General features: G+C 47.2%; 1 protein-coding gene across 1 annotated transcript; it reads left to right on the forward strand.

The window, feature by feature from the left end:
* Window positions 1-1,825: 1,825 nt before the first annotated feature.
* Window positions 1,826-16,517, forward strand: zgc:63863 (uncharacterized protein LOC393372 homolog). Its single transcript, XM_056298613.1, has 10 exons — window positions 1,826-1,988; window positions 3,265-3,319; window positions 4,173-4,303; window positions 5,051-5,131; window positions 11,673-11,859; window positions 12,091-12,192; window positions 13,539-13,680; window positions 14,559-14,743; window positions 15,585-15,694; window positions 16,336-16,517. Exons 1-10 carry the CDS (start codon window positions 1,919-1,921, stop codon window positions 16,515-16,517), a joined length of 1,245 nt encoding a protein of 414 aa, XP_056154588.1. The 5' UTR covers window positions 1,826-1,918.
* Window positions 16,518-26,326: the final 9,809 nt, after the last annotated feature.

Genomic DNA, 26,326 nt, shown 5'->3' on the forward strand with positions numbered 1-26,326 from the left:
ATTGCCCATACATAGATCTGCACTCATGCTCATATTTTTCATTTTCATACTTATTATATCTAGTTGGCGGTATCTGATCTTATGCTTAGCTCTCTCTTGATTTATGTCTCCTACTTTGCTATCGCTCTTATATTGCTGCGTGTGTGTGCGTGCGTGTGTGCGTGTGTGCGCGCGCGTACCAAGTCCTCTTGCGTGATCATACCTGGCCAATAAAACGGACTCTTTGGTTTCATACTAACACATAACTAATTAAATAATACAAGAACATAGATTGGTTGAATCTTAGCCAATAGCCTCCTCGCATCTTATGACGTTGTACTTCTAACCAATGAAAGAGAAGTGACCAACTTCAAGCTAGATTGCATCGGTCAGAGACTCACCTGTTGAGCGAGGTCAGGAGGCGAAGGTGGATGAGTTTGAAAGAGGTAGAGGGAAGGAACTAGGGAGGAAAAAGAAGAAAAGAGGATCAAATTGAAGTTACAGTGATGATAGAGAGAACGAAAGAGAAATCCAATTGGTTGGAATGAAGTTGACTGGAAGCAAGGACAGACTTGTTCTGTTGGACAAACGTGACGTCGCGAGTTGGGTTAAGGACAAACTTGGCAATGTCAGTTTAGTTGATGTTAAAGGAAGTAGATTGATCATTGTGGGCTGTGTGTCACAGACACAATTTAGAAAGGCACTGGAAATATCGTGAGTTAGATGGTTACCAAGTTTCATGTTTCCCATTTGATAGAAGAGTTCCCATGAAGGGCGTTGGTGATGGAGTATCGCATGTGGTCGACGCAGGTAGATTTAAGGAACTTAATAAAGTTGTTGATAGTCATAGAATATTCAGGATGGACGACAGAGAAAGGAGGGAAACAAGATCTGTTATGTTGCATTTTGAATCAGAAATCCTGTCTGACAAAGTCTTCTTGGATCACACCAGTTACCCAGTAATTTTGTTCCCAAACCCATTCAGCGCAGACATCGCTGGAAATGTGGACACAGCCCGCTTAATTAAGGGGATATGTGGTAATGTGGAGATGATACATGCAGCGGTAGAAACTGTGGGAAAGAATCCAAGTGTATTCAGTTGGGGGTGGGGGTGGTGTTAGTCACGAGGCGAGGCATGGCAAGTAGGCTGCCCAAACAGATGGAGGTCATGAGGATCAGGTCCAAGAGAAGGCCAAACCACGAGGAAGCAGCTAAGGAAAGTGAAGATTCAAGAAGTCGGGGGGAACGAATCAGGTAGGAAACACGAAGAATGTTGTTTTATGTAAGGACAAGATTAAGTTAGTAGCGTTTCTGGCCATAGTGGTTAACTGTGCCACTGAGGCAGAAAGGAAATCGAGAGAGAAGAGAGATGGCTGCGGACGCAGCAAGCACGTTTTTGGATATGGTGAGAATTACTGGACGGGAAGCGCAGGGCTGTCGAGAGAGGCTTTCAGGCCCTCTCAGAGCCTAGATTGGGGAGTTAGATAGAGAATGGGATGAGGGGAGTGGAATATATATTGTAGCGAATTCGGGGGACAACGCAACCACAGGAACTGCCGCGGCCGGGAAGCGAACCCGTATCGCCCGCACCGCAGGAGGCATCGCTAACCGCTAGACTAAAGGGTCAGACCCAGCGGCCAGCGTGTCTACTCATCAATGCACGTTACAATATATTTAATAGATATACGTGTCACGCGTGCACACACAGACACACTAGAGCAGACAGGAGGATGTAGTTTTATTTTCAATCCAGTAGTTGGCGGTAATGCGACATGTTGGATGCAAACCGCCTCTAAAAACCAAAGAAGAAGAAGAAGACCCAGCTGTTTGGGAGACGGCCGCGGAGAGTGGTCGTTGCCGCTGTAACGTCGGTGCACAGAGTGTTAATGTTAAATATAAACGCGTCTATGACAGTAGGCATAGTGACCTTTTAACGGCCATGAAAAAGCCAAAGAGACTTAAACTGGGCGCCGGGTGTCGGGACCATGGGGATGGACCCGCCGCGAGAGGTAGGTTAGACGGCGCTTAAACAAACCTTACGTTACCAAACGTCAGCCGCTTTTACAACATCGCGCTAAACTACTTGGTGTAATCGCGCTTGATTACGGGGTTTTTGTTGTTGTTGTGTGTGTTAGTTTCGCGTTAATTTTCAGAGAGCGACTTGTTGCTGTGTCTAGCTAGCGCCTATCGACCCGACACCGGTTCCGTTTCAGCCAGCTGTCTGTAAACTCTAGACGACCGAGCCGAACCCGGTCTAAGATAACCCGCTGCCCGCGTGGCAAACCGGCCGCCTAGTCGAGCCCCCGCTGTCCAGATGATGCAGGGCAGACAGGCAGGCCGAGGGTATGCGGACAGTTTGTCTGCTCATTAAACCAGCGTGCTTATTAACCATTATGTGTGTGTTTCAGCCACTCACGTGATCGCGATTGTTCGTTTAAGATTCAGTGTTTCTCAACCCAGTCCTCAAGGACCCCCCCCCCCATCCTGCAGATTTTCATTGTAACCCTGCATAGGTAGCCCCGCTTGGACTTACTCGATCAATCATCTCGCAGCACTTCATTATGCAAGGTGTGCAACGTCGGACAAAATTCATTGCTGATTGGTTGAATAACTACAAACAGGTACCTATTCAGGGTTGCGAAGAAAACCTGCAGGATAGGGGTTCCTTGAGGACAGGGTTAAGAAACACTGGTTTAAGTCATTAAAACGCAGACACGCTGCTGGTTAATCACACAGTACTCCGCCTCTCCCCTGCATTATGCCTCCAGTGATTGATTTACAATACAACTGATTGTTTGAAGGGTTTATGGGCTACACATCAAGCGCACTTGCACTTGGGTGAATGTCTAGAATGATAATTTGATGTTTTCTCCCTGTGCTTTGTGCTTGCATGTATATCTGCGTATGCATATTAAGTTGTCCCACAAAGAGGATTACTAGTTTCTATTTATAACGCCTGACTGAACTTTCTGCCCCCCCCTCCTTATTCTTCAACCCACCTTTGGTCTTTTTGTTTACCTCTTTATTTTTACTTGCATTTGTCCTTTTTTCTCATCTCTTCTGCCATATTCCCCTCATTTAATCTCCTCTCTTTTCTTCTCACTCCCCTTTCTCCTCCTTTTGTGTCCCACTGCTCTTTATCCCACTGCCTCTCCATGGACTTGCTCTCTCACCTCTTTTGCCCCTTCTCCCCTCTCTCTCTCTCCCATTACCCAAATATAATTTCTCTCACTATAACCCCGCTCTACCTCCACCTCTCTTTTTCCTGCTTTCTCATCTCTGTAGAACCAGACTGTGGGAAGAAACAGAAGCTGGTTGATATACACCAGGCTTTAAACAGGTTGGTGTTGATGGCAAAGTGTGTGTGTGTGTGTGTGTGTGAGTGAGTGAGTGTGTGTGTACACCATGTTTTTCTATCCTAATGGGGACCAAACGTCCCCATTAGTATAGAAAAACCAGAAACCTCCTAACTTGTGGGGCCATTTTATGGGGCCCCACAAGTAAAAGGTTCTATTTTAGGGTTAGGACTTGGTTTTAGGGTTAAGATTAGAATTAGGGTTAGGTTAAGGTTAGGGTTAGGCTTGTAGTTTGTGTGGTTAAGGTTAGGGTTAACGGCTAGGAAATGAATGTAGTCAATGAGGGGGCCCCACAAGTATAGTTTTGTGCGCGTGTGCGTGCGCGTGTGTGTGTGTGTGTGTGTGCAGCATGCATAATTTGCATTGAATACAGTCTGTAGGTCATGCAAAGAATTACTTGGTGTGTTTTTTTATTACATAACGCAGAAATTACTATTGCTACCTGATTTAAAACAAACATGATTAATAAACGCCTTTAATAGCCCACAGTGGAACCTTTAGTTTCCGATGAAGAGTGAGCTTGTTGCTAGTGGCACATGCGTGTTTTTAATGAGAAATGCTGTTAATACCTACTAGTTGTTTCTAAGTCAACTGAATTGGTGATGTAGAAACCGTTAAGGGCATGTTATTGTGGTGAAGAAGTATTAAGTCATCTATTCAAAATGTTTGTAGCCCAGTCCATTCACTTGATTGCTATTCATGCATTTTAATCCCCGTCATTCTATGTCTGTCTTGTGAATGGCATTTTAAACCAGTCCATTCTCAGAACTGATGGATACAGACAGAATTTGAATTATAATGCAGAGCGTAATGTTGTACATTTGTAATTTTCAACAGTGACCCAGTGGACATAAAGAGCCTGAGAGAAGCTGCGGTTAATGAAGGGGGCCTACTCACCGATGAACTGAGGAGGAAAGTTTGGCCCAAACTACTCAACATAAATGTGTATGATCTACCGCATAAACCTGGTTAGTGGTGTTAACTAACTGACTCAGTCAAACACCTTGGTTCGCTTTGGTTGGTCACCTTGGCTACTATAAATTGATAGATATGTGCAATGACTGTTATTCCTATTTGTAGTACCACTGAAAATGCTGCTATTACTACCAATGATGTTGATTGGGTTCATGGAAAAAAAGATGACTCAAACTCATCAATACATGTTATTTATTAGATATCCAAACTCAACACGTGGGACAAACAGTTGCAGTGCAATTGAGGGTAAAGTTGCCCTCAGACTTGACATTGGTGGAAGGTGCTATAGTTCCATGGGCCTCAGCCTTTAACCTGCCAAATAGCTTTTCACTTGGAGAAATGAGTGAAATCTTTGATAGTGTTCTACAAGACAAAGAATAAACAGTGAGCAGTTCCTTCAGCATCATTCATACAATTTACAATCTCAGTTTATTTGAGGTACTTGATTTTTCATAACTAAATTAGACATACTAGTACCACTCCTTAACCTTAAATGTGCATGGCATTTGCACCGAGTCCCCTCTCATCATGACAATGGCAAACTCAGTTTTTGCTCAGAAGCTTCGAAGGTTGACTCTGCTTCTAAAATCTGGTATCTAGAACATGTCACACTACCCTCACACTTCCTCACTTTAGTGATTTTCAAAGTCTTGTCCTTGTCCCTCAACCTCATTTGGCTCAAAGACAGCTACCCTGTAACTCCACTCTGCCACAGCTAAATAATGCTCTTTTGTTTTTAGGCCGAGATGTGCGGGAGAACCACAAAGACTACAACCAGGTTCTGCTTGATGTCAGGAGGTCTATGAAGCGGTTCCCTAAAGGTAGTGTACCTCTGTGTCTGTGTGTTCATTCATGTGCATTAGTAGGGATGTAATGATACACTCAACTCACGATTCGATACGATTCAGGAGGCAATTTTCTCATGATTTTTTTTGGGGGCTTTTTCTCCCTTTTTCTCCCCAATTGTACCCGTCCAATTACCCCACTCCTCCAAGCCATCCCAGTTGCTGCTCCACCCCCTCTGCCAATCTGGGGAGGGCTGCAGACTACCACATGTCTCCTCTAATACATGTGGAGTCGCCAGCCGTTTCTTTTCAACTGACGGTGAGGAGTTTCACCAGGGGGACGTAGCACGTGGGAGGATCATGCTATCCCCCCCAGTTACCCCTCCCTCCTGAACAGGCACCCCAACCGACCAGAGGAGGTGCTAGTGCAGCGACTGGGGCACATACCCACATCTGGCTTCCCACCTGCAGACACGGCCAATTGTTTCTGTAGAGACGCCCGACCAAGCCGGAGGTAACATGGGGATTCGAACCAGTGATCCCTGTGTTGGTAGACAACGGAATAGACCGCTATGCTACCCGGACGCCTTCTAACGATTTTTTGAACAAAATGAGATTGAAGACAAACTGACTGTAAAAGATTCCTTTATTTCTCTGATATCCATCCATCCGTTATCCAAACCGCTTATCCTGCTCAGATTTCTCAGATAAAAAAATCTTCACAATATATTTTCTCTTATCTTTTCTTTATCAAATTAAAGAATCCTTTTTTATTTCTGAGGTAGGGTATAAACTGTGCAAAACAATGCATATTTCCTTTACTTTGTAAAAGTGAAACTGAAAACATCTTTCGTCTTAAATTACAAAAAAAAGAAAACTAAATGGAAGTGTAAAAAAATCTCAAATCAAATAAATAAACGAATAATACAAATAAAGAAAATCTCTTCAAACAAATAAACTAAACTAAGGCGTGGCCTGTGTGCCTAGCTTGGAATGTACTTTTTTTTTTTAAGGAATATCAACATATCTACATTTTCAGGCAGAAGTTGAGATCTCTGTAAATTCAGTGTCCCATTTTCAGCCTCCATGTCTTGTGCCTTGATTCAAGATTCTTATTTGTTACGTCTCATTAAACAAGTACAAGAGAGTAAAATTATTGTATTTTGGCTCCTCGACACTACAGCAACAATAGCAATAAAATAACAGAATGGAACGAAAAAAGCAGTAATAATAATAGTGTGTGGTGTATGTGTGTGTCTGTAGGCCCAACCTTAATAAATGTGTATGTGTGTGTGTTTGTGTATGCCAAGCTACGTCTGTGTGTGTGTGTCTGTGTGTGTGTGCGCGTGTGTGTAAACTGATGATCCGCTGAAGACCATAGTACCAGTCAGTCTGGCACCAGGCTTAGTGTCTTTAATGATACAGCTACTGATGTAAGTGATGACGTAGGGCATCGAACAAGTGACCTCAAAAGTAGATAGTGCCCTCCACTGTATAAAAAGAGTATCGCGATTCACTTTTCATCTCACTGATTTGAATTGTTGCATATTTGTAGCGGGAATATACTGTCTCACGAAGTGTCGTTACGTAGCTATGCATTGGTGTTTTAGCATGTTTGTGTGTATGTTTTATTGAACTTATCTGGCGGGTTTCAACAGCAGGACCACATCCCAACCACGCCACTTCTGGCATTCCAATAAATACCCACCTAGCCCTCTCCTCCCCATTCCACTCTCGTATTCTGTGCCAGAACTGTGATTGAGCAACACCTCGAACACACTCAAACAATTGAGCCACTACTACACAAGCGACATCATCCATCCGCTCACCACTTCCTGAGTATGGATTTCGTCTCATTATCCTCATCAGATGATAATCTATTCTGACAAAATCAGGATGATGACCTCAAAAGCTTCCATCAGCCCATGCCAACGGACCCAGCAACAGAAACCAAAAACTTTCCTGCCACCTCCGTGCCTGAGACCCCACCTTCTGTAGTGCAAAAGCAGTCCAGGAAGCGAGTAAATCCACCACGCTCCAACTCAGTTTCTTCCATCCTTACTATCCTGCCCGGTTCATTTCTCCACAACATTCAGTACTACCACAGTTCACCTGACGAGTCCTCCACGTCTCCCAGCCCACCTCCCTCATCAGCAAAGAGATGATGGGGCAATTCAAGATCAGTTAATCGCTGTCATCGCACGTCTCTGACTCCTTTGCCTACGAAGTTAACGACAGCCTCCCGCCATCATTCCGACTACACCGGCCTCACTACCCGTAGCCGGCCGTCGCAGTGTCACCACAATCCAGCAAAGTCCTCCCACAACCAGTCTTCTCCAAAATATTTCCAACTGGACTGTAGCCACTCTTCAAAAGAATCAAGAACTTTATTATCATTGTGCCAAGCACAACAAAATTGCAGGTGTCAACCTCAAAATGGTGCATACATAAAAGAGATAAGAAATATAAAATATCAGCAATAAAAAATACTGGGTCTACACAATATAAGTGCAAAATATAAGCAGTATGATGTATAAAGTACAGTACATTTAACGATAAAATACAACTTACGAGGTGCAAAAACATCATCGGCAAAAATGCAGATATGAAGTGGCTTAAAGTGACGTGTGAATATTGCACGTGCCCAGGGTGGCAGCACATCAGTCTCGTTGGACTGAGGAGATGTCTTGAGTTCATTAGTGCCACAGCTTTTAGAAAGAAGCTGTTTTTCAGTCACTTTGTGCGTGTGCGGATTGATCTGAAGCGCCTGCCTGATGGGAGGGGCTTAAACATATGGTGTCCAGGGTGTGTAATATCTCTTATGATGTTCTTAGCCCTCCTCACACAGCGAGTGCTGTGAAGATGTTCTAGTGAAGGCAGCTCAATGCCAACAATGTCCCGCGCTGTTTCCACAACACACTGGAGGGCTTTTTTTTATCAGCTTTGGTGCAGCTGCTGTATCAGGCCGTCATGCAGTTTGTTAGGATGCTCTCGATGGAGCGTCTATAAAAGTTGACAAACAGTTTTTGGGGGAGGTTGGCTCTCCTAAAGCAAGCTGCTGCGGTTGCTTGAAGTGGGCAAGGAGGGGGCACTGACATCCAGGTGCCAGAAGCAAAAAAAAAAAAACAATAAAAGAGAAAGGAATTCCATTTCATCGATTAGACAACAAAGCAAAACATTTCAGTGCTTCACATGTCAGCTCTTCGTACCCACCACTCCATCAACATCAGCTCTCTTCCGGGTAATGCTATTACACACACCCCGTCAATATGCCGCAGTGTCGGCACTCCTGTTAAATGGACAGCACAAGCATATCCTCCAGCTCAAAGACGGCAGAAAGAGCAGCAACAAAGATGAGCATCGGCCAGAACTAATGATAACACCAGGGCTTCAGCAACCATCTCTCATCAACACGTAACACACTCACCCTCTTCAGACACCAGAATTAGGGGGTCTGCGTATCCCATCAGGCTATTCAACACCAGCACCAGCAGCCTACATCATCCAGGGCAAATGAATCAGCGCCTCCTGCCTTCCAGCTTCAGCAATTACAACAGTCATTCTCAAGCTGGGGAACCCGGCACCAGGATGCCAGCGCCCCCTGATGCATACTTTCAGTGATGGTAGCAGCCTGCCTCATCCAGGGCATCTGACTTCGGGGTGCCAGTGCCCCCAACTGCCCTCCTCCGGTACCCATATCAGCCTGCCTCAGCCGGGACTTCCAGCACCGGGATGCCAGCCCCCCCCCCCCCCCCCCCGCCCTCCTCCAGCATTCACATCAGTTCGCTTTAGCCGGGGGCTTCTGGCACCTGGATGCCCGTGCCCCCTGCTGCCTTCTTCCAGCATTCACATCAGTTTGCTTTAACCGGGGCTTCTGGCACTAGGATGCCGGCACCCCTTCCTGCCCACTTCAAGCAACTGCAGCAGCTTGCTTTAGCCAGAGCTCCTGGCACCGGGATGCCAGGATCTTATGTCTCCCAGTTTCACCAGCCAGCTCATGTCAGCAGGAGCCATCAGCACCGGGATGCCAGGTCCCAGCTGTCCTCCACAGCTCTCGCAGCAGCAAGCTCCTTCCATACTTAACTCCAGTCATCCTTCTCAAACCATTCCAGCCCAGCAGGCATACACCAACTTCACTCTGTCTACAGCTGATCCTCCCATTTGCCAACCTAACTCTCGTCTCCCGTCTGTCCCCAGTTCCCACCAGTCTGCGTAAACAAATTATCGACAGTAACTACATAGGTATTGCACTCCTTGTTTTGGCTTCCCTTCGCCAGCCACCTTTCAATAGATCCCTTGAAGGACTTGCAGGGAGCCTCCACCTGAAAGGGAAACACCCACCTGTTCCCAGAGAGCTTACACCCATAGATTTTGCTTATGCCTTCTCTCTCTCTCGAGATTTTCTGTGTTCACATTTTCCTACCCACTGTCAGGAACTGGATGATCACATGTCCATTATCCTTAATCTTTCCCTCCATTTTGGAGGCAGGGGTGTCTATCAATATCACATCCACTTTGCCTCTGAAGCTGCAGCCCCCCTTCAACAAAGCCACATACTGGGGCACACTCCACAATTACATTTATTGCCGCATACAGCCCTGGGTTGCTTCCCATGTGGTGCCCCGTCTTATCCAGCCTCTTCCTGTTCCATCTGTCATCTTTCCCATAACCGATGGCATGGAGAAAAAAGGCAGGCCCATCATGCACCAAGGAGATTGCGCCATGTCAGCACTCACATCAGCCTGCCTCAGTTGGGGCTTCTAGCACCGGGTTGCCAGCGCCCCCAGATGTCCACTTCCAGCAACCACAGCAGCTGGCTTAAGCAGAGGCATTTGGCACTGGGATGTCAGCACCCCCTGATGCTCACTTCCAACAATCACAGCAGCTTGCTTTAGCTGGGGCTCCTGGCACCGTGATGCCAGGATCTTCCGTCTCCCAGGTTCACCAGTCCCTGCAGCTCATGTCAGCTGGCGCCATCGGCACTAGGATGCCAGCACCCTGCTTTCCTCCACAGCAAGTTCCTTCCATACTTAACTATAGTCTTTCCTCTCAGCCTATTCTGGCCCAGCAGGCAACCATCAACTTCATCTTGTCTACAACTAATCCTCCCGTTCGTCATTCTAATTCTTTCGTCTCGCATCCTTCTTCGGTTCCGAGTGAAGACTTCTCCCTTCACTACGCCACCACCAACCATGTCATCGTCCTCATCAAACTCGCTGGGGAAGGGTCGCGGCTCTCAAATGCAGACATCACCAGCGCTTTCCTCAGATGCTTCGAATTCACCACCTCCACCATTCACTTCAACCCACGCCACTATGCTTGTATTTCAGCCTTATCTTATTTCTCAGATGACACCATGGTATTCTACTTTAAAGCGAAAAAAAAACCAATCAGTCTGGTCAGCGTACACCTGTCTTTTACTTCAAAGTCCAGTCACCACTGAAAACCTTTCAAGACCTTCACAAACTACTCTCTATTTCAGAAATCTCAGAGTATAACAGCGACAAGATCCTCTTTTCATCACTGAATACGGACAAGTGGCTACTCGATTCCGGCTCCACCATCACATCCGTGACATGCTCTCCTTGTCTGGCATTTCTGCCATTTGTTACTCCGGACAATCTTTCAGGATTGGAACCACCACTTCATCCTCCTGCAATAGCATACCAGAACACCTCATACAACTCATGGGCCGTTGGTCCTCCCAAATGCTACATCCGTTCAGATCTCAAAGGTCTCCGGTTTGCTCAATCTTATCCTAAGTAACTGGATGTTTTGGCTGGCTGTCATTCCCTACGAAGATTCCCCACAGTGCCGTCAGCAAGCGGAAGAACTACAAGAACTATGCACATCAATTATTTTTCTTTAATAAATTATTTAAACACATCTTGTTGACGGTGTGGGCCTTGCTTGTGAATCCTCAGTGATAATGGCATGGGATGTCATTCATAAAGAAACACCATTGTATTCAATTTGTTGACTTCTGGCAATCCTTAAGGGATAATCTAAATTCATTTATCTTTGATTATTGATCAGCAACTCATTGGACCTTGTGAGGATTGCTCAGCCATCTGTCCAACAATCTTTTTCTGGGGATCAGTTTGTTTTCTTTGACCATTTCTGAGAGTCAACGAATGTGGAGTGGTGCTTATTGGTTATCGATGATGTCTGCTTAATAAGCCACTCCAACAAAACGAAGGGAGAAAATTCTTGCGATGGTTCCCCTTTAGTTGCAGAAAGTGCAAGAAGTGGATGTTAGGTTGCTTAGCAACTGCTCATTTGAGGCGCTGGACTTTTGTGTTTCAGAATCCTCGTTTCTGCTCCAAGTTCCACTCACTATCAGCTTTAACAAAATTTACTGAAGAACAGGCTGCAGGGGAGCTTGGGGTCTACCGTAGAACTACCTGCCCCCCCCCCACCCCACACACACACACACACTCACTCCATGTCCTCACTTGGTCTCTCCAGCCCCCAGCCTTGCCATGTGTCATGTCAAGTCAGATTAATTATCTAGTATGTCATGTATTTTCTCGCTCTGTCTCTCTCTCTTTGTCTCTCTCCCTCTCTCTCATCAAAGGTATGCCAGTCACACAGAGAGCAGTGCTCCAGGAGCAGCTGATTGACATCATGCTGGAGGTTTTAAAACGAAACCCGCAGCTCCATTATTACCAAGGCTACCACGACGTGGCTGTCACTCTGCTGTTGGTAGTCGGAGAGAAGACTGCCATCGCCATGCTGCACACGCTGTCAAATCACCATCTCAGGTAGGCGTAGTGCTTCCATTGTTTGGAAACCCATGCCATTTGGACTCCTTTTTCCAAATATAGGTTAAATAGAGAATAATTGGGGATGACACTTAACAAGTTTCACTGCACACATTTTTTTTTTAATCCTACTTTGGATAACAACAAGCATATACCAAGGTACACTGAGTGAATAATCTGTCTTTCACTTTCTGTTTTTCACTTTCTCTTTCTGCCTTTCTCTCCTGCTAGGGATTTCATGGATCCTACTATGGACAGCACCAAACACATTCTGAATTATCTGATGCCTATAATAGAGCAGGTGGACGCAGAACTACACGACTTCATGATCAGGTACCTGCACACACACAAACACACAAACAAACACAACTGTGGCCTGAAAAATGTATTCTTACCACCAAAAGCAGTATACCACTAGATGGCATCACAGCGCTTGTAGTGACCTGTCCTGAGATTTGAGACAGAGGGGCATGAGTGTGTGCGTGTGTGTGTGTGTGTGTGTGTGTGTGTGTGTGTGTGTATGTCATTGTGTGTATACTCAGGATTGGCTACTCTTTTTAGTTTAGCCTCCACCTGTTTTCATTAGTGTTGGGGCAGCCTTTTTAGTGCCACATTATCTAAAATGCTGTTTCAGAAACCTTTTGCACCCCACTAAAAGAGGTATGGGGGGGAAACAATGGAGCGTAGCAAATTAAGCTTTATTTATGAGGTCCTATGCTACAATTACCAGAACATTACTGACGGGGACATATGCAATTAATGGCAGTTAATTAAGGTCAGGGATGTGGCAGTTGGGGTGAGAGTTGGGATGTGGATAAGTCAATGGAATGTCCTTACAAGTATTTTAATGTGTGTGTGTGTGTGTGTGTTCACAAGTGATGCTGTTCTGACAAGAGGCCTTCCTTCTAGACAGATCTGCACACACACACGTGCACATGAACACATGCACACACATTCTGTGCTTGGAAAAATGGCGGATAACAAACAATAAACGACACGCTGCTTCAAATTTTGCGATGTTCTTGTTGCTCCTTTACCTTGATATTGCTTTCTCTCTCTGGCCTTGTCATTAATTTTTCTCTCTCTCTCTCTCTCTCTTGTTTCACCTATTTTTCCCTTTCCCGAACATCCTCCCTGCACCCCCGCCCCCCACTGTCTGTCACTCCTGTCCTCTTTTTGCTTACTTCTCCCTCCACTCTCCACATCCATCCACCCTGGATGCTGCTATCCAATATTTATTAACAATCTCTTAAAGTCCCCAATTTGCTCTGGATCTTGTCAAAAATAACCGTGTTTTCACATGCAGGCACGCAAGGGAGACACGAGGGGAATGAGCTGCAGGGTTACAAACAGTAAAAAACAAAAAGAGCTTTAATTTTACTTTGTGTTGAGCTTGGTAAGACAAAATCATACCACAATCAAATGTTTCATGATGTGGGGACTAAGCCAGACCCACAGCAATTTGTAAAATGTCAAAAATACTCACGAGAGTTCATGTCTCAGTTTTCAATTGTCCTCACGAGTGTAGTAGATCCAAATTATATACTTCTCTGTCCATCTGTGTTATAACTTACTGTGTGTGTGTGTGTGTGTGTGTGTGTGTGTGTGTGTGTGTGTGTGTGTGTGTGTGTGTGTGTGTGTGTGTGTGTGTGTGTGTGCGCGTGTGCATCTGGTTGTAGAGCGGAGGTGGGGACCATCTTTGCTTTGTCCTGGCTGATCACATGGTACGGCCACGTCCTGTCAGAGTTCAGACACACACTGAGACTCTATGACTTCTTCCTGGCCTCGCATCCCCTGATGCCCATCTACCTCGCTGCTGCGGTGAGTGCATGAGTGCAATATGAAGGAGAGTTTCGACACCCTCTGAAACTATGAATTCTTCATCCCCAAGCTACAAGCTGAGAGTACGCTTTTAGCAAAAATGCCACACATCAACACACATCCAAACAGGGTTTTATCCTCTTCGGTTGTGTCAGTGAGAGAGCGCCAGGTTTAATAGTGTAGATTAAAGGGTGTGTGAGGAGGGTTGAGAGAAAAGCAGGGAGGATGTGGGGGGTGCTGAGCCATTGGAAATGAGAGGGAGAGACAAGAACATCATGCTTATTAGTTTTGTTGTTACTGGGAATTCATTTCATTTTAGTGCCAGTTGTATTTGAAGAATTGCAATAGATTAAACCCTCTTTAAGTTTTGAATTGATGGCTTCTCCTTTCAGTCTTTCCTTGCTTGGATTGACTGCTGTGTTCAGGCTCTGTTCATACTGACTGCTCTTACAAACTGATCACTCCGCGTGTGTGTGTGGGGGGGTGAGGGACTGGTAAGAGTGAGTTTTCTGGTTTGACGTGTGTGTGACACAACAGATTATAAAGTTATTATAGATCATAGTTCACGTTTCTTGCGAAGCTGACTGCAGTGTGCTGTACTGTCCTGTAATACTATAATAAAACTCTTAATAGCCAGTGTATATACATTTAGAGTATAGAGAATAAAATTCACTTTTCCACTGAGGCCGGGCACAGAGCACCACACGGGGGTTAACTCTAAGCCTTCTCTTTTCCTTCTCTTTTCTTCACTCCTCTCCTTTCCTCTCCTCTCTTTCTCTTGTGCCTTATCCTTATTCCCCCTCCCCTGCTCTCCTCCCTTCTCCGCCTGTCTGCCTCTCTCCTTTTGTCTGTCTGCTCTGCTTTCCTCTCATTCACAGATTGTGTTGCACAGGGAGAGGGAGGTGAAGGAGACTGACTGTGACATGGCCATGGTCCACCACCTCCTCTCCCACATCCCTCAGAATCTCCCGTACGAATATTTGATTGGTCGAGCTCAGGCCTTATTCGACCAATACCCTCCCTCCCTGCTCGCCAGGCGGGCCGCGTTGCAGCCTCGCAAAAGGTGAGTGGGCAAGATGCTGAGTAAAAATGGTGAAAAACAAAAGGAGAATAATATATCAGTGTGCACCCAACATGCAACCCTGCCCTCAGGATCTACGCCAGCAAACGCCAGATGTGACTAAGGGCCCTCTCTCATTGACCTCAGACTCGACTCTGAAATACACCAGAAAAATCTTTGTAACCCATAGAAAATAAAAAGTTAATGAAATTCCCGTGCAATTCCCCCAGTGACCAAGGGGGGATGCTCTAAAAACAGTTTAACTGAAGAGTGCGCATGCACACACACACACACATATACACACACACACACAGAGGCGCGTTAAACTATTGTCCCATGTTTTCTATTGCAGTAGCAACATGTATGAAACTCAACCATATTCCCTCTGTCTGTCTATCTGTCTCTCTCTCTCTCCCCCTCCCTCTCTCTGTCCATTAGTGTCCTTCCATGAACCTCATAATCATTGTTCAGGGCAGGAAGTGACATCACTGACAGGAGGCCTTGACTGACAGATACCGGCATCTCACACTGTATCTATCACTGTCTGTCTCTTGTTAGCAGTTTACTCTCACAGCAGTTTGCACACGCTCTCCCCTGTCTTTCCCTCCCTCCATAGTCTATCAACTCCATCCATCCCTCCTAGCTCTAATTCAACGTAAATGTCTCTCGACCCCATCATTCGCTCGCTCTCTTCTGCCTCCCCCTCCTTGCCTTTATAAATCTATCGTCCAACCACTCCTTCCCGTCTTTCCAGCTGTTCACTAAGAAATGGCACTGTTTTCCATAGACTAACAACCTTCTCCTCTTCCTCCTCCTCTCTTTCTCCCTCTATCTTTCTCTCCAGTCTGTGCGTCAGTACCTTTCAGTCGTTCCAGCTCTCCACTCTCCACCAGAGACCAGACTCTGTTCTCAGACGCTTGAACAAGGCTCAAGGCGTCGCCACCTCCAGACATGGTAAGGGGGGAAAAAGGGAGAAAACCGGTAGCTGTAATCCTATTACCGCTTCTGAGGGAAAACTCACAAAACAGTATTCAGAGGATTGGTATACATTTGTTGGTGACTGAAGGATTGGTGAATATGGGTGTATGCTCAGGGACATGTTTGAAGCTGCAGAATAAGAACACAGATTTCACAATTGCAGATACAAACATTTCAACTGGATTAGATAATGTTATTAAATGGGAGATTCAGTGCTACCCACAATTTTGCAGGCCCTCTGCAGAGTGTCTCTTCGCTGTTTTACAAGAAACATATTTGAAGTGAAGTGGGAGTGAATGAGTCTTGTAATCTGGTTGAAAAATATTAAATCTGTGATGCAGACTAACTGGCAAGTTGACTCAGAAGTACCCACTCGAGTCAAAAAAGACCAGTTTCTTATCAAGAGCCGTTGATTGAAACGATTCTGCTCCATGGCCGCTCCTTCTCTGTCCTCAATATTGCAACGATTCCTGATCTCTACTTGTTTTTTCTCCCGGTATTATGATCCTACTTTCACCCGAGCTTTTAGCCCTCAGTAGTCTTAAACCCATCCCCAACCCCCCCGTGCTTGCTTTCCAGTTGTGTTAGTCTGATCATCCTACTTCTTCTGCTCCCAGCCTCCAGACGCCCAGGCCTGGAGCCAGCCTTACCTGGGGACAGAGGCGCTCTGTGGGGGAAGGGGAACAGGATGGTGAAAATGGCGGTCTGGGGGTTGTCTGCTACCCTCGGGGCAGCCGTGTTTGCTGTTGCTCAAACCGCTATGGACTGGGGACCTGAGGTGTTACTGCAACTGTTCTGATGGGGGGGGGGCTTGGGTGTAGCCAGACTGGCATGCAGACATATGAAGACACCACATACATACACACACACACACACACACACACACACACACACTGCTGGTCTGATGTATGCATACACGCACAGACATTAACTTGAAGACTTGAAGCTCCTCTCCCCTGTAAAATGGAGGGATGGAGAAAAGGAGGAGGTGAAAAGAGGACAGTGGGAAGAGGAGGAGAAGGAAAGCAGGCTAGTTGACTTGGTGCCAAACAGGTTGTTGCCACTCAACCACACCGAACATATGACGTTCACTACACTGCCTCAGGACAAATGTGTGTCTGTGTGCAATTTTTGTACATTACTTACTGGCTGTATTTTTGTTGCTTTCCTTTAACAAGTATTTTTTAGGCGGGTTTGTTTCATCTCATCATACTCGATGGTTTTCACGTGTTTGTTTTATCAACAAGTCTGTCTGCGACTTAAATGTGTCCCTAGCCAGCATGATGACACAGGAGCACAAATTATTAAAGATAAGGGTTTTCTGCTGAAAGCTTTCAGTGAAAGGGAGCGAGAGGAACGAGGGAGAGAGAGAGAGAGATATTATAGAAATTGATTTACTCCATTTGTCGTCTGCATTGCATGAAGTTTAGGACACACACAACGAACTGTTGGCTATTAACAGTACATAGTTGTCAGTTTCACCCTGTCGTCTTCCTCCGTGTGAACACGCTCACCAGTATACAGCAATACGTCTTACCATGGTACTCATCTTTTAGCAGTGGCCGTGTTCTTGATCAAGATTTGAGAGGTAAATTGAGGTATTTTATCATGTATTTTTATATACTTCAGCGTTTTGAGTTGCAGTGGTGGCAGTTTTCTCGCTGTTATGGTCCACCGCTGCTGAATGAATGAAGGGGCAACACTGGCACTTTCACAATCTGAAATATTTAGCAGTTTTGCACTAAAATCCACCTCTAGCAACTGTCAGCTGCGCTACATATACTCAGTTCTGTTTAGCATCACTTCTCTCTGTTACAAGACACCTTACCGCAACTTTACGAGGAAGATTGAACCGCCGCCGTTACGGAGCGGTCTGTAATTAATCCGTTTCAGCCCGTTAAGTGATGGGACAAATCGCACGCGCAAGTCACGGCGCAAGCCACGGCAGAACAGCCCCGGCGAGAAACCCCGACCGCCTCTCCCGACAAACACGGTGACTTTTCTGGCTGCAGCCTGACCAAGTGAAGCGTTCCCCCTCGCCTTAAACTTAATCACGAGTGTTAGGGCGGCTGAAAATGGAAAATTGATAACGCGGCCTACCTGTGCCAACTGACTTACAAGTGTACGGAGCAGGTCTGTGGCCCTTCCAAATGGTGATGGGTGTTTTTTTTTTTTTTTTTTTTTAGGCGCACTCATACTCTGAAATATTTATCAGTTTTCTCTTGCATCTCGCCACTGCAGCTGTCAACACGGCTACATGGATTTACGCTTCCCCGTTCTCCCCTTTCATCAGACTCGTGGAGCAGGACAGTGTTCCCTGCACACAGCACCGAATCTGCTTATCTGAACCGTTGAGTCATGTTGATGGATTCACGTGATTTCAAGTTAACAGGTGCATGCCTGGGACACTTCGATTTTCCTCTCAAAGGGTTAGCTTGACTCGGCGTAAAATGATTTTTAGGGCGATCTAGAAGTTTTCGAATCTTTCTGGGTATTGTGTTTTATTTTTTATTTTTTTGAGGCTGAAGATTGTGGTCGTCGTGTTTGTGAATCTGCTGGTTAGTTAAAAAGCAAGCCATTCATTTGCTGGTTGGCTAGTCACCCGGTTAATGAATTCGCCACTCGGTTGTTCTCAGGTCCTTCCAGGGGTGTCACCGGCGGTGATTTATATTGGTGATAAGTGGCGAGTCGGCTGAATAGTCTGTCAGCCTACGAGTCGGTGATTTGACCTGTTGGTCCCCAACCCCACCAGCCAGCAAGTACATCCCAGTCAGTTGTGGACTTCGTACCTGTACCGGTCGTCTCATTGAGCTGTCAGTATGGTACATGGTTACACACAGCAGGTGTACATACATCTGTCCGTATACATTACTTGCATGTGTGTGTGTGTGTGTTTGTCTGAGAGAGAAATTGGGTGGGGGGTGGTGCGAAATTGTCAACTCGAACTGTTGGATTATTTATTTTTTATATGAGCAACAACCTGATTGGCTGTTAATTTAATTGTTAGACGTCTGATTGCTCAGAATTTTACTGTTAGATGCATTTGGTTGTTTATTTATTTGCAAAAGTGCTGATTGGTGGTTATGAGAAACAATGTGATTAGTTTTCAATGCGGCGGTCATAGAACTATAACCTGTCATGTATCTGGTTAGTCGTTACCGTTTAGCCTAGCTAAACATTTGGCTCAATCGCCAAGCCGCCATCTTTTTCTCGATTTTAAAAAAAATTGTGCACCAGAGGCGTCCGGGTAGCGTAGCGGTCTATTCCGTTGCCCACCAACACAGGGATCGCTGGTTCGAATCCCCGTGTTACCTCCGGCTTTGTCAGGCATCCCTACAGACACAACTGGCCGTGTCTGCGGGTGGGAAGCCGGATGTGGGTATGCGTCCTGGTCGCTGCACTAGCGCCTGCTCTGGTCAGTCGGGGCGCTTGTTGAGGCGGGAGGGGGAACCGGGGGGAATAGCGTGGTCCTCTCGCATACTGTGTCCCCCCCCTGGTGAAACTCCTCACTGTCAGGTGAAAAGAAGTGGCTGGCGACTCCACATGTATCGGAGGAGGCATGTGGCAGTCTGCAGCCCTCCTCACAATTGTGATGAAGGGGACATTTACCTATGTGGTGTTTAGCTGGTGTTGATTTTGGTCCTAGTACACAAACTAGGGCTAGGATAAGAGATTGGTATGTTTTGAGTTTTAAATATTTTTACATTTCATCCTCAGGTTTGAAATTTTGCTTGGTCGGCTAAAAACGCCGGGGTGGTATGGTTAAGGGACAAGGAAGACAGTTGATTTGGTGTCCGTGTCACCCTAAAACACGGCTGACACGGCTGCTATGTAGCATGTAGTCTCTCACACAAACACACACTCACACACACACACACACACACACACACACACACACACACACACACACACACACACACACACACACACACATACAGTGAGCCAGCTCTTAATGTGGGTTTAATTGGTGCCTCTGGCTCTTGGCATGGTGGAGGAGCTGTGTCTGTCTTACAACACCGGCAGAAACCAACACCTGCACAGTTCAGGTTTAAACTGGCAGGGGGCTGCAGATGAAGAACGGTCCAAGCCTTTGCCCGCCAAATCAGGAAACCAAAGAGGAAACTCATAATAGTACAGGTGTTTCCACAACCGCTGTTGGATTTAAACCTCACGTCTCCAAAATGGATCTGTTGAAGAGTCTACACAATCCACCTCCTGTTCAGAATGTGGCTTTTACTAGACATTCTTGGGTTTTTCCACCCGATTGTGGGTTTCAGGGGCACAAATTTCACTTTCACTCAATGGCTTCTGAATGTGTTCAATGGGCCAGAGGGCCCCAGTAACCCACACATGGTTACACATCATGTGTGAGAACAAAACTCAGAGGTTTTCATGCAACAATAGGGGTTCTCTTTAACAAATATTTCTGCAACTTGGGAAGTTTCGGACCACTGAGAAGAGGGATAAACCATGTTAAACAGCATTTAAATGCCCCGTCAGCATCCCCCCCACCCCAGATATGCTTCCTACACAGGACAACAGGGTCAGTCTCCTCTCGGGTCAGACACCGCCCCGTGGGTCCCGTTGCAAAGGAAAGCTTTCAAAGACACACACCTGGCTGTACCTGCAAGAGCCTTACAGGCATTTTATGCACGTTTGTCAAAATGCTGACTACACATGTGGTGCAATCTCGTGAACATATCGTGTTGTTTTTGCACCAGTTGTGATGCGGTTTAAGTACGACGTGTATGCATTTCAGATATAGATGATGCTGTTTTTCTCTTTTAAATAAAAAAAAAACACGATTCACAAATTTGCTTCCTATTTGTTTGTGTGTGTGTGTGTGTGTATTTGGCTATCTTGTGTTCTTAAATACTGGCACTACTTTTAAAGCACATTGCAATGCACACTCGCAGAGCTAGACCGTATTTCTGCAGAAAAATCCCTGTGTGTGTGTGTGTGTGTGTGTGTGTGTGTGTGTATTTGACTATCTTGTGTTCTTAAATACTGGCACTACTTTTAATGCACATTGCAATGCACACTCGCAGAGCTAGACCGTATTTCTGCAGAAAAATCCCTGTGTGTGTGTGTGTGTGTGTGTGTGTGTGTGTGTGTGTGTGTGTGTGTGTGTGTGTGTGTGTGTGTGTACGAAAGAATTCTAAGAATCTACCGTGTTGCGCCAACATGTCTCCGAGTCTGTGTTGCCCGCCTGTGTGTGTTCTGTACAGCTGCTGTTATTTCACGGGCACCACTAAACTGGCCTCCTCGGGGAGCTGTGGTCAGTAGTGTGTTTTGTCAGTGTGCGCACACCGTCCTTCGGATGGGAATCCGTGTGTGTGTATCGCTCTGGATGCAAGGCTGTGTGCGGAGCGAGGCGGGCTGCACATCTGTCTCTGACTCCCTGGGAGCCTGAGGAAGAGGAGGCGGAACGGAGAGAAGGGGAGGCGAGGCAGAAAGATGAGGGTTAAAGATGAACGAGAGGATGAGCAATGAGATGAAGACTTGGAGGTGCAGGGAGAAAGCGGAAAGTTTGCAGAACGTGTTTTATGAGGACGGGTAGAAGAGAGGGAAGGTAGCGCAGCTCCTCCAATGTGCGCCCCCCGGAGTATTAGTAATTGGGTGTACTGTCGGCGAGTATTTCTCTGATCAGTGATGAGAGCAGAAGTGTGTGTGTGTGTGTGTGTGTGTGTGTGTGTTGGGCGGATGGAGGGGTATTAGTGAGCCGTCTGGAGATACTTGGAGCCTAATTCTACAGTCCATCTGTAAAGGTAGCTGCCGATTTAATAACTCGGCAAAACGGGCCCGCTCTCACCTGCCCTACTTTGCCCTGACATGTGAGCCAGATAGCTTCACATAAGCACTGACCCCCAAATAGCACGGGGGGGGGGGGGGGTTGTTGCGTCACAACCTGACGCTGCCGCTAAACGACACCTCGTCTGTAACGTCCCCGGTCCGTGTGAGGTCACCCGGGGACACCACGGCAGCAAACGGTGCCTAGAAGCACACTATGTACGTGTTGTTTCCGTGTGCATGCATGTGTGTGCATGTGCATGTGTGTGCATGCATGTGTGTGTGCGTGCGTGTGCATGTGCATGCATGTGTGTGTGTGCGTGCGTGTGCATGCATGTGTGTGCGTGCGTGCGTGAGTGAGATTCCTACATGTACAGATGGAGACGTCTGCACACCGTCTGTTTGTGTGTATGTGAAGAAGTAGAACGAAGCCTAAACAAGTGCAGAACTAAAGTGGCGGGGAGGTGAAAGTTGAAGGGGTGTGTGTCATGCACACGCTCTACATCAGAACACAACGCAGTGTGTGTGTGTGTGTGTGTGTGCGCTCGGTGCATGTGTGCAGTAAGGACAAAACGCAGCCTCTGTGTGAGGCAGGAGCATACCGGGGACAGCAGCTGCTCCGGGGATCTGTCTGTTTTTGTTTTGTGTTTTGTGTGTTTTTTTCCCCCATCGATAGAGCGCTCCCCTGTGACACATACTCGCACGCACACAGGCAGACCCACTCACGCGCAGCCTTCATTTCACCAATGACTAGACTGCCGACACCTGGGCGTCCACAGTTAGGCGGTGATGGGGACGCCGTGTCTTAATTTATTCATGGTTCATTTTATTTGTACTAACCTCGTTTGTCTGGGCAGGCTAACTGGCTGAACATATTTGGCCTTTTTTTTTTTTTTTTTTTGGCTGGACTTGACTGACCTGAGTGATCAGTTTGACACGATTGGGCCGCTGGATCAGGTGACCAATGATGTCACTGGTAAACACGGAGGTGGGCAGCGGCTCCGGCTCGTTCAACGTTTATAGCACGCCAACTAACGGGGTATGCCGCCGCTCGTGGATGCTGCTGAAACGCCAAGGACGGAGTGCTTTGCCGCCGTTTCCACATGTGGTTCTGCACCGTAACAGTCCAGCACAGAGCAGAGTAGGAGAGGAGACGGCTCCCCATGCGCCGAGAGGCATGATGGACAGCGCACAGTTAAAGCCCCCCCCCCCAAATAACTTCACTTAGTTGAGTGATGAAACGCTTCCGTCGATAAACGTCGTGTCCGGATGAAGTGATTCAACCTTCCTTGAACCCCAAATAACAACCAGTCTGACAAAACGCTCACTGGGGGCGAATTGACAAAGAATGGATTGCGGCCGCTGACCGCGGCCATGAATTGCGCATCACTTGCAGTCGTGATATCCGCCCGTCCCAAGGGGCCTCGTTCATCAGTCGTTTGTGCGTACAAGATCTGTTGTTACACAGCCATGGGATTTCACAGCCCTCAAGTTTGTTTCAGAGACCGGTGTAGAACCCGGGTAACCCCTGAATTTATGTCTGTGAATGTTCTCATTCATCCAGGTCATGGCTATCCAAAGGAGTTGAATCAAGTGCAGCTGGACTTGGTATATATCCGTGAAGCCGTTTTGCCTCTCATCCAAGAGGCTTCCTCAGTTCGTGCCTTTCTGACTAGACCAAGCTAGTCTGACTAGCTTGGTCTAGTCAGAAAGGCACGAACTGGGCAAGTCCAGTTGCACTTGATTCAACTCCTTTGGATACCCCTGAACTTAGACACCAGATGGCTAACTCTGGTGTCTTTGCAGGCCTGGGTTGCAAGAGGTAGACGATAGATGTCAGGGGGAATTAATTACAAATAACCACCAGGCTTTGCGCTGCTGTCAGACAATCTTGAGAGCTAAAAAAGTCCATGGGCGTGTCGGAACAAATTTGTACGTACGAATGGATTGATGAATTAGGCGCAAGGTGCGATTCACAAATTTCGCTAATGATATTACGGCGCAAATACGCCCACAAAGTGTTGCAGCTGAGTGCAATTCGCCCTCGTTTTGCATCTGATTGCAATGCGATTATCCATGTGGCTTTAGGCGAAGAGCACAGATTCACTGTCATCCATGGCGTCATCAAGTATAGCAGGAATGGTTAGACCTGGGAACTTACATCTGCGAATGGTTTCGGTCTCAGTTGAATCTAAAAGTGATGTTCCCCTTCGAAGTATTCCCTCACGAGCATGCTTGGCATGACGAGGCCTTCGCCTGGCTGCTGCCATGACCTCTGGAGAGTCTGGAGAGCCTTGGGAGTCTGGAGAGCCTGGAGAGCCTTGAGAGTCTGGAGAGCCTTGGGAGTCTGGAGAGCCTGGAGAGCCTTGGGAGTCTGGAGAGCCTGGAGAGCCTTGGGAGTCTGGAGAGCCTTGGGAGTCTGGAGAGCCTGGAGAGCCTTGGGAGTCTGGAGAGCCTGGAGAGTCTGGAGAGCCGGGAGAGCCTTGAGAGTCTGGAGAGCCTTGGGTGTCTGGAGAGTCTGGAGAGCCTGGAGAGCCTTGGGAGTCTGGAGAGCCTTGGGAGTCTGGAGAGCCTTGGGAGCCTTGGGAGTCTGGAGAGTTTGGAGAGCCTGGGCGTCATCACCACCAGCTCTCTGAAGACGCTCATCATTTTCACTCTAACTGCATGTGGCTTGTTAGCACTGGTGTTTGTGAATTGGACTTTTTTTTGTGCAATGTGGCTCATTTGCATAGCAAGGGACCAATTTTGCACCAAATGTATGCATATTACCTAATCTAAACAGGTGCAAATAGCACCGGAGCACCCAGCTGCTATCTGCTTGGCAGCACAACTAGGGGTGCATTTCACCCTTTGTGGGTGCATTTAGAATCGCGCCGTTTCTTTTTTTTGCCTCGTTTGTGCATTTCCTCTCGCCGACTGCCGAAACCGAAGATCCCCCTCTTATTTTTCTTTTTAAAATGGGCGAGGGGTGAGATGATTTACTCTTATCGCAGTTGTCCTTCTCTGAGGAATTTCCCGAGAAATAGCGGCAATAATCTTGAATAAGTAGGCAGAATAAAGCAGATTACCGCAACAGTTTGCAAGACGGGTCCAAAACAAGGCGATTTGTTTTGAATCTTGAAACGAGTGAACTCGTTTCACCCCGGTGGCGGTCTTTTTTTCACGCATGTTGGGAAAAATAAGATTGACACACACAGTGCCTGGTTGAATGACCTAATTAACATGGACAAAGGAAACCACTGTTGCCATTAGCTCATTGTTAACAAGTGATGATTGTGGAATGTGGTGTACACAAATGCATCGGCAAGAAGAGGAGTAAAACCTGGATATGGCCGTGCAAGGGCACCGACGGCCCAAATATCCCACATCTATATCCTGCAAGTGTGGACAGATGCAGTGTTTATCCATCTTTGTTTTGTTCTCCTCTCCCTCCCTCCCTCCCTCCCCTCTCTCGGTCCTCCTCCCTCTCACTCCCTTCAGTCTTCACTCTGTCATGGATCAGAGGACGTGGCCCAGTGTGCTTAACAGGCGCCACACGTATGTCCCTACATGCTGATATGGCCTCACCGCTCCTGCCATGTGTGTGCACATGCATGCATGCATCTGTGCACGGGAATATTTGAGAATGCGTCGGTGCGCTTGCCCCTCCTGCACGTCGGCTCTGCGTGCGGGTGTGTGTTTGTATGCTAAACTGCTGTCACTTACAAATGGAAAAGCCCCCCTGTGTTTCATGTTTCCTCCTCATCCTGCGAGTGAGATATACGTATGTCCACCCCCCCCACCCACCCCCCCCCCCCCCAACACACACATCCATCCGTGCTCCTTAAATGATTAAACGGTCCGTGCCATTTCTGCGCCGCCGTGCCAAGGATTGGGAAGAGATGGATTACATGTTACAGTACATCAAAGAGTAATCTGTTCACAAAAACGGTGACGGTGATCTGCCGGGCTTTTCTTTTTCTTTTTCTCCCCTCAAATAAATACGTCGGTTATTGGATTAGAGGGACACCTCTGCACGGAGAGAAAACACGCGCGCTGCCTGTCGGATCGCTCGGAATAGGACAGAACTTCCCCGCCCGGCCGGGCCCGGAGAATTGCCCCTGGGTCTAATCGCACAACGATGAAACCACCTGTGAAAATCGCACACATGTGTAGCGTCGCGTGCTTGCAAGACTACACGTGTGGCACGAAAACACCCCTCTGCTCCGTCCGGGGGGCGGGGGGGGGGGGGTCCTACTCGGAGGCATGTTGAACAGATGACGGCGTTGTGTGATTGTGAGATTGCGTGGTTGGTTGGTTGATTTTTATGTTGTTGTTTCCCCCCCCCCCCCCCGCAATTGAAAGAAGTCGTAATGAACCCACCAGAAAACACAGTTGGCCTCGAAGTTGTGTGATTTCGGCGAGCGGAACGTTCAAGCGTGAAAGCGACAGATTACTGTGAATCTGTTAAAAACCCGAGGGCCTCATTAGTAGCAGACTATACCCAAATCCATACAGCGATGTGAGCACTTTAATATGACTCTCTGTGTGTGTGTGTGTGTGTGTGTGTGGCTCCAACGTCGGTCCGTCTCTTCACTTATGTGAAGGCGCCCGGCTCACGGGACTGACCTCCCGTCCCTTCACACGTGACCCGTCTTTGTTTCTGTGCCCGGCTCCCGTCGGCCCCAACCTCTCCTGACCTCGCCCCTCCTTCCACGGGCACCGGAGGAAATGAGCGAGCTCCCCAAAGCCTCCTTCCGTACTCCGTTCCTCTGAAACGGCGACGCTAACCTGGCCAGGGTTAGGGGTTTGATTCCCACCGGAGCCGTCCGTCCAGCC

This window comes from Lampris incognitus, chromosome 18 (genome assembly GCF_029633865.1).
Source record: "Lampris incognitus isolate fLamInc1 chromosome 18, fLamInc1.hap2, whole genome shotgun sequence".
Classification (NCBI taxonomy): domain Eukaryota; kingdom Metazoa; phylum Chordata; class Actinopteri; order Lampriformes; family Lampridae; genus Lampris; species Lampris incognitus.

What these genes read in the sequence shown, in the direction of transcription:
- zgc:63863 (XM_056298613.1), top strand. Translation starts at nt 1,919, where the DNA reads ATGAAAAAGCCAAAGAGACTTAAACTGGGCGCCGGGTGTCGGGACCAT. An exon ending in GGATGGACCCGCCGCGAGAG is followed by an intron (nt 1,989 to 3,264) that starts GTAGGTTAGACG and finishes TCATCTCTGTAG; the next exon opens with AACCAGACTGTGGGAAGAAA. An exon ending in CTACACGACTTCATGATCAG is followed by an intron (nt 12,193 to 13,538) that starts GTACCTGCACAC and finishes ATCTGGTTGTAG; the next exon opens with AGCGGAGGTGGGGACCATCT.